At 44.0% G+C, this 8,940-nt stretch overlaps 1 protein-coding gene across 1 annotated transcript; it reads right to left on the bottom strand.

Annotated features, from left to right (window-relative positions):
• Positions 1–1,075: 1,075 nt before the first annotated feature.
• On the bottom strand, positions 1,076–5,483 carry LOC147419451 (uncharacterized). Its single transcript, XM_086505516.1, has one exon. The coding sequence runs from the start codon at positions 4,511–4,513 to the stop codon at positions 4,049–4,051; it is 465 nt and encodes a 154-aa protein (XP_086361642.1). The 5' UTR covers positions 4,514–5,483; the 3' UTR covers positions 1,076–4,048.
• Between the last annotated feature and the right edge of the window lie 3,457 nt (positions 5,484–8,940).

The following is an 8,940-nucleotide window of genomic DNA, read 5'->3' as shown; positions in this document are numbered from 1 at the left end:
AAAACTCTAACCTTCTCTATTAATTCGGGTATACAATACAATCGGGCAGGCGAGCCGGGGGGGGGGGGGGGGGGGGGGGGGGCTCAATAGCAAATACAATTCTCAACAAAAAAGACAAGGAGAAAAAAAAGTGATAAATCACGTGGCCTGCTACCAAGAAGACGGGAAAAATTATCAAAATACCCTCTAATTTGTGGAGAAATTTCCAAAATACTCTTCAAATTTCAGACATTCCCAAAATATCCTTGTATCTATTTTGGTTGGATTGTTCAATATTTTTGAATCTTTGTTCCTTTTTAACAATTGAGATCCATTTATGAATGTTTTGCGTGCAATGTAAGTTGTCACAAATTACCTCACAAAAAAGTGATTATGTCTAAAAATAATGAAGCAATTCCTCTCCAAAACCTACATTACCAATCCAAATTCTAGTTTTCGTATCTTGCTTATAAAAACCTGTAAAAATTTTATTTTGGGAGAAACTCACAATCATGGGCATGTTGGAAAATTTGAAAAATTTGAAGGACATTTGAAGAATTTATGACAAAATACTAGGAGTATTTTGGGAAATTTTGAAATTTTAAGGGGTATTTTAAGAATTTCCACAAATTACAACGGTATTTTGATTATTTTTCCTAAAATTTAAGTTTGAAAAACTCTCTTTCTCTCTCTCTCTCTCTCTCTCTCCTTCTCCTTCTCCTAGCATGCACACACACATATTGTTGAATCTCTCATACATAGTGATGCCAATTCAAAACATTATGATGCCCATTCAAAACCCATCGAAACTAGGCAATTTAGTCATTCGTGATTAGGTGCACATGACACCCAATGTTGGGATAGTGATTAAACTTGAAAACACCAAGAGATCATTCTACGAAGACATCCAATGGAACAAGAAGGAAAAAAGTGATAAAATCATGAGGCCTACCCATAAGCATTCCTATATGGAGAGAGAGAGAGAGAGAGAGAGAGAGAGAGAGAATATTGTTCCTACGACACCAAATGCAAGCCCAGCCCCAAAAAAGGAATATTTTGATGTTCTAAGATGCAAATTAATAAGGTTGAGTGTAGGCACACCTATTGATAATTCTGTTGATTGCTTATTACATTTAAGATTTTTGAGATAAAATACAGCAATTTGCAAGTTCCTGTCTTAATCTGAACGTGCTTCTACTCTGAGTCGCTTCAAGTAAGTAGGTCTCTTCAATCTTTCTTAAGGGTTCATTAAAGGGTATCTGATGAGATGCCTTTAGCAAGCAAAAGGGGAATGTGAAGGAAAAACAAAGGGTTGAGGAGCAACTAGTACGCTAGCTGATGGACGGCGGGCGGACGAGTGGGTGAAAGAAAGGAAGCTCTGGACTGAGGAGGCAGTTTTTGCCAGGACAGGGACGCGCACCTTGTGGCCACGCGGCAGCAAACGGGAAGAGGTTGGGAAAAACGTGCAAATGTTCATTTGAATCATCTCTACGCAGAGACGCAGAGCACGGCTCGCCATAGCCAGATATGACTGCCGTGATATGCGGCGCTATAGCGCCATCATTGTCAAGTGCAAGCGGGCTGGGGAGCCCTTGTAGCTCGCGGCCTCCTGTTCATGCTAACTGATGGCGTCCAGATGGTGCCATTTTCTCCCCATGCATCTAGCGATTCTTACCCCCATGCAACCAGAGCCCTCGTCCTCCAACTTGCAGTATCTACAGATCACGGAAGGAGCTTCGATGGAGGGAAGATCCCTGTCAGTATGCCACTTCATCAACGGTTAGAACTCATCATGGGCAACTGATACAAGCTTATTGCAAGAAGCTGCATTCTAACATCAAGCCAAATCTCTCTCTCTCTCTCTCTCTCTCTCTCTCTCTCTCTCTCTCTCTCTTTCATACCACCTCGAATTTGAGGAAGATGCAGAGATGCCAAGGGAGGAAAGAACCCTTGTTTTTCATGGTTCTACTTCTGTAAAGTTCTGGCAAGAAGGAGGCGTGAGGATGGCGATGATGACGCAGGAGGAAGGCAACAGTGGATTGTGAAAAGTTTATTCCAGCAGCAGCAGTTATTTAAAACATCTCTCTCTCTCTCTCTCTCTCTCTCTCTCTCTCTCTCTCTCACAAAAGGTCAGGGTTGGTGTGTGATGAGGTTGTTGAGAGTGAGCTCGAGCGCAGACCTGAGGCAGGAGATGGAGCACGAGCATGGTCTGGGCAAGCAGCTGGGGGCACAATAACCATGCCTTGTCATGATTCAGTCATGTGAAAGTAATTAGCATACTGGCTCAAATGTTTTATTGAGTGGAATCTCTCCCAGATGCGAAAAATGTAATTAGTTACCCCTGTGTCGCCTCTGTTGCCCCACAGTCCCCTCTGGTACGCCCTCCACCATGCCTAACGACATGTCTCAAGCCCGCGCTCTCCTCGTCTCCATTGCTCCAATGTTGTATTTCAAGCCGGTCACTTGACCCCGCATACCATGCACAGGATGCGCAGGCGTATCTGATGCACATAATGCAATGCAGGGAAACCCCAGCGATGTTGCACATGATGCAAACAACCTGCCGCGCCTACTCCATCATCGAAAGAGGGACTTTTATATATATATATATATATTTTTTATTTTTTTTTGGTAAAAGGGCAGCTGCGTAGAGCGGAGCAATCAAGATGTGTAGGTCTCTTCTTCTTCTTGTCTTGTCGCATAGATCTCTGAGGCGTCTTCCCATGCTGCAATGCACCTATGCATGTGATTTCTCTCTCTCTTCCCACGATGTTAAAATCCTCTTCTTCTCTCTCTCTCACAGATGCGCAAGCGGCAGAACTCTCTCTGTCAGCCCTTCTGTTCCCATTCGCCTGCAACAAAGAGCCCTGTCCCATTTTCCAGTGTCGGGGATAGCAAGAGCTGCTAGCCATCATGCACAAGCCCAACATGATTCAAACGGCCTGCTCTTCACTGTCTTGCAAAACAACCATCCACAAAACTGTCGCGTGCACCCCTGCTCAGCAACTGCGCACCAGAATGCTCTGCCCAACAAAAAAATCTTTCTCCATCTCTGAACAGCAGCCCTTTACAACTGCAAGAAAAATCTCTCTCCTCCACGTGCCTTCCTTTTCCTACCCACTGCATTGACTCAAACCCTTTTCCACTTACCCTTTTCCCATGGCCCAAGGATCTCCCCAGATTTGTGTGCAAATGAAGTGGGTTATTGCCTACTCTTTGTTGTCTTTGCAATCATCACTATGGCCTTAGGTCCCTATCACACTGGGACGGGCAAAAGGTGGTCACTCCTAGGTGGCGAGCAGCTATTGGCTCTACGAAAAGGGGAACTTGGGCCGGAGGCCTTGTCAGGTGGGCGGGCATCACCCCTCGGCCAACTTCTCGCACTCCATGGCCATCTGCAAAAGGCGATGCGCGAGAGCAGATGACAGGCGCTGAGCTCTCGTCGTCAGCGTGAAGTGCGATCGTTTCAGCATTTGGCGAGCATTGGTTTGTTGTTGCAGGCGGGCCGCTGCTTCTTTGAAATTGTGTGTGACATGAGAGGGACTGGCCACCAAGAAAATTGAGAGGGGCGGGTGCCCCAGTCTGACAGGGGCCTTAGCCTTTGGACGGCCAACAATGAGTACCCACTACCTCATCTGCCAATAAAAAAATTTAAGAATTAGAAAATTTAACTCTCCTTTTTCCTTAGGAAAAAAGGGAAGTCATCGCTATGGCCTTACCCCTTTGGGGTAGGCCAAAAAGTGATAAAACTAGTAGCTAAATCTTCAGGCAATATAAGCTCTTTATCCACGTCCACTAAAAAGCTGACAAAAAGATAAAGATTGGGCTTGCTAGGGCCTACGGCATTAGTGTTGGTTTAGCTGGGTGTGATGTGTCCTAGGTTCAGTGTCTCTTTGAGTGTGGTCTTATCAATAGGATGGGCCATTTAATTAAATCGTGGAACAAATCTTGTGCAGTCTCTAGGCTAGGTGGAGATAGAATTGCCGAAAAGCGTGCGCGCGCACAAGTGTTGGCACTGTGTAGCCATTATACAACGTCTCCATGGTCAATCAAAAACCCTGCATCAATTTTACCATTCAATAATACCCCTGCAGTAATTGGCACTCTCCAAGCGGGCCAGCACGGGGACGCCGATCATTTCGTTGTTGTTCTCGGCGCTTGGTACGACAATCCCGCTCAACATGACCAGTACGACCACAGTAGCTACAAGTTTGTAATGCAGGGGTATTATTGAATGGGTTCCTCTGAACACCTCTTGGCCGTCGAAATGGTCGCCAAGTGTTTCTGCCAGCAAAACGACCAGCGGTTCGTTGCATGTATTGGGCAGAGGCAGGAGCGGTGGTGTGGCTGGCGTAGAGGATGTGCTGCTGCGCATTGCATCTTCCTGGAGAATCCTAGCAATGAGTGTCTCAACTGTGAGGCCAGTCAACTGAGGCCTGAGTTGTGATGAAGAGCCGCCAGGAGGAGGGGAGGGTAGCCAGTAGCAGCATTGACTGGATACTATCATCCATTTGAAGGCCTGAGAGCAGAGCATTGTCAAGCAGTGTGCGCCAATCGTCAACAAATTGAGATGTGGCTTGCTGCTCTGTCAGATTAGAAGTGAGAAGCTTCTTGAGGGCCGTGATACGTGTAATGAGATCCTCGTGGTGATAGGTTGCAAGCAGGAAATTCCAGATTTCGGCAGATGTCTAGCAACGCCGGATCATCTGGACTTGTCTATCACCAAGGTGAAGCATAAGTTCTACCTGAGCCTGGAGGTCTTTGACCGTCCAATCAGCGAGGGCTGGGTCTGCAGGAGGTTTGGGTGTTGTGCCATTCACAATCCCCCATAGTGTTGCTCGCTTGAGCAAAAGGGTGACCCGTGTAGCCCAGGTGAGGTAGTTCGGGCCAGTAAGCTTATCAAGATGATAGCTTCTGACCGTAGTGGGAATGAGGGAAGCGGGTGCTTCCTGAGCCATGCTAGTTGTCCGGATCAACTAGCAAGCAAGAGCAGAGGCAACGCAGGAGAGGGAAAGGGAAGCGGGTGGGGTAGCGTGCGCTATAGTGATACCATGTTAAAGAAACATGCACACGTTGTATACACACACAGAGAGATACACAGACTTGCGGGGCAAGAAGGAGATGTTGATTCATTGCCGAAGGGGTAGTTTTATACAGTTTTGATGTCTGTTGATTGTGCAGTTACAAGACTTGTGTGAATGTCCAGGGAGGGTCACACGACCTTGCTTTATTGGGCTTATTATTTAATTATGCGCCATAAAAGCGGCGTCTCTGGATATCTTGTAGGCACCGAGGGTGAGGTGCTGATGCAGGGAGGCTGAGAGATTGATAAAGAGGGGGACGGGGAGGGGTCCGCAATTTGAGAGAGGGCAAGGCTGGGGTCCAGGTTTTGGCAGAAGCTGCTATGGCTGGGAGCAGAAGCTGCACGTCATGCTGGATTCCACAGATCGCCAATATAGCTCGGCAGCCAGAAGAGCAGCACAACATACAACAAAAGGAGAGAAGGTGACGATAGACGCAGTCCTTCTCCTCTTTCTCGTAGAAGGGCCATAATAACTTGTAGCCTGCTGCGTCCCATGTCTTTGTGATGAGTACGATTCGGGAATCTTGGACCGTTTGTCGGTATTAAAAAAACATGCATTTAAAACTATCTTTACATATCTTTAATAAGTGTTTTCAATTACTTGGTGAAGCCAAAGAATCTTTTTCCAGTATTTGAACGCACAAGCCAGCACGTGGCATTGAGTTTAAATTTAAGAAAAAACATCGCTGCCATGAAAACCTATAAATAAACAAGTGATAAAATCAGCAGGCAGGCCTGTCAAGCATGATAAAAATTTCTTTTTGAAATCCAATTTTTCAAACCCCCTTTCATATGCTTTGTGTAATGCAATCAACTTATATAATTGGCCATATATAACGTTGACTTAAAGATATAAATACAAAAAATGACAGGCAATTTTGAGATTATTTTGATAAGCAAAATAGCTCTTGAGAAAAAAAGTAGGCGTCAATTTTAGGCCTTGATCTGAAGGTAGATCCCACTTTAAAATCACTACATCTCTAAGCTTTTGAAAAAAAAAACATAAGCGGACACATAGAATTGAATTAAAAGAGCACCCTTAAGTTCTACACCCTAAGTTTTAGATCCCTATGCTCTACACCCCACTTTAAAACTCTACGTTTTTAAGCTCTAGAGCCTTTTTTACAAATTTAAAACTCTAGATCCCTAAGTTGTAAATTCCACTTTAAAAGCTTTAAAGTTCTAAGTCATAAGACTCTAGCGTCTCGGGGTGACCCTGTCCCTACTTGTGGATCCATGTAATATTTTCACTTTCTTTAATTCAAAGTTTTAACTTCTAATAATAAAAAAAACTCTAGGTCCTCATTGGATTGGATGATTGGAGACCTTACTTTAAAAGTTCTACATCTTTAAGTTCTAAACTTAACTTTAAAATCTTTAAAAATAAAAATAAAAAATCTTTAAAGGTTAAAGCCCCAAATGATAAATTCCTTCCATAAAGTTTTAACTAACAAAAATGACAACTTTAGTCTATTACCTCAAGTTTCTCAAAATTCTCAACATGAAAAGGTGGGTAACACAAATTTCAAAATGAAAAGGTGCCTCTTGGGATTTGTGGAGCCTCTAAGGCTTTATCATTTAACATGTAAGGCTGTCAACGTTTCATGCTTCCAAAGGCATTGGACAGCCCAAAATCTTTTCTTTGATATATGAGAGTTCATTTCATATTTCAAAACTCAAGACATGCCCATCATTAGATTTACACAATTCATTTCAATGAGTACCCACTATCTTATTTCAACCAATCAACATTTTTGACATGTCAAAAAATTCTTAAAAATACAACTCAACCTTTTTCCTATTTTAGTTAGCAAAAAAATAAAAAAAAGCACTCTACGTTGCTCAATTGCTCACAAAAGCAATTCAATCTTCTCCGCAAGCAGTTCGCAGGTTCCTCGGAAGCAGGTCGGAGCATTGTCTACTGGTTTGTCTCTGTCCACTCTTTGCAAGCGCGCGAGAGAGAGAGAGAGAGAGACAGAGAGAGAGAGAGAGAGAGAGAGAGAGAGAGAGAGAGAGTAGCTGGCTATGAAGGACGGGGCTAGTAGGCGATGATGGCTTTGCTCGCGCATGATGTTCATCCTACTGCCTTCTCACCCTGTGCTGGAAGTGGCAACGCCCAGCTAGCTGTACGTCTGGCACCTTATAGTTAACCAAAAAGCAAAGAGCCATGAAGAAAATCCTACCTAGTCGACATGACTAGAGCATTCTTCAGTAACATGGAGTCTATAGGCCAAGCTCCTCCCTATTCATTACAGCAGTACAAGGTAGACAATGTCATTTTGTTTGCTGCCCCATCTGCATATTGGAATCGGCCTTCTTTTGCAGTGAAGCCTCAACACCGAATTATACGCCTACATGCGCCTTCCTCGTGTAGCGATCATAGCAGCTTTGTGTGCAACAAGACCCATTGGCCAGTTGAACACTATGTCCAGATTCAATTAAGTACCTTACTCAGCTCGTTTTTGCAGGTGCAACTAGTTATAGCCAACATTATGCCGCTCCAAATGGTTTGTTTTCCTACGAGAGAAAAGTCCTAAAACTTGTTGTGCAGCTCTGTTGATAGCCTATCTGAAAATTTGATGAGGCAAGGCACATTTCGAAACGATCTGCAAACAAACAGAAACATCTCTCATGACCAATTAAACGCAGAATATGGTGTCCGTAGGAGTTGGTTAATGTGTAGCTCCAAGGAGATACATCAGCATTGCAGCGGAAGTAAGTATTCAATCATGCAGGTGCCTAGGCTGCCGACCAAGATCAAAAGAATAGTCAAATAGCAGAAGCAGAATCTAATTCTTTTTTCCACACAAGAGATTTGATGTTGGAGAAGCCGAAGAACACGGACTGCAGAGTAATGGCATTTCTGGAGACAGGCATACCAATATGTCAGCACCTATTATTCTCCAGCAACAGCAGTTCACTGCTGGCCATTCAACAACTGGGTGGGATAGCAGAAACTTTACAGACAATATAGTCAATATTGGGGCATGTAAAGAGCTTCTCTTGCTAAACCGCAAGCAAGCGACAGCCAATGCGGGTGCAGTTGAGATTAGCATCAACAGTATACTCTATTTTTTCTCTTTAGTAGTTGCATACAAAGTAGGGATGCTCATGGTGTGGATTTGAACACCCAACAGTTACTGCTTCGGAGCTCCCTTCTTGCCAATAATCACGATTTGGTGGCGGATCCCATGAGCAAAGGTCCATGTACGTAGCAGCTATCGGATCAAGTTCAGATGGTTGCAGATGGAAGACATCATTTTGAGTGCGGAAACAAGTTTGTAAATTGTGATCTATTGTCGAAGCCATTTTGCAACCTCTAGATTTAGAAATTATTTTATTTAGTTATACACTCAATATATAATATATGTTGGGTGCCAAGCGTCCTCTTGTGCAAATACGTTTCTCACGATGCTGCATCTTATCTCAGTTTTCTTCTAGAGATGAATCAACTTGCTTTGCATCTCTTACTGGCTTAGCATATAAGATCCATTACATTGGTAAACATTCAAGGAGGGTTGTCTGAACAGAGGGGTTGGCTGGGGTGCAGCGGATTGGAGGGCCGTGCATGGGGTGGTGGCGGCGTCATCGATTGGACTGAACCTATGGAATGTGGTTGTATGTAAAAAAGGACTAGATTTCTCGTACGCTTCATGCTGCCACCTCAATTACAATACGTCTGTCGTAACCACTAGCTTCTACACCTTCTGGAGGGATCTGCATCTTCTAGTTGGTCATAGCTTGCCACAATGCCTAGTAGACAGCTGACTGCAAGGTAGTATAGGCTTCATAACTGCTAAATATGACAACGTCTCGACCACTTTTTGGCTCTGTTTTTTAAGGTGAATGATTTCGAGCAGAATGCCACCTGTACTAAT

This window comes from Adiantum capillus-veneris, chromosome 29 (genome assembly GCF_014529385.1).
Source record: "Adiantum capillus-veneris isolate H3 chromosome 29, ASM1452938v2, whole genome shotgun sequence".
Taxonomy (NCBI): Eukaryota; Viridiplantae; Streptophyta; class Polypodiopsida; order Polypodiales; family Pteridaceae; genus Adiantum; species Adiantum capillus-veneris.
This window is presented reverse-complemented; position numbering and strand designations above follow the sequence as displayed.

Bases quoted from the DNA above. Each gene is read 5' to 3' on its own strand.
- LOC147419451 (XM_086505516.1), bottom strand. From the start codon at position 4,513: ATGCTCTGCTCTCAGGCCTTCAAATGGATGATAGTATCCAGTCAATGC.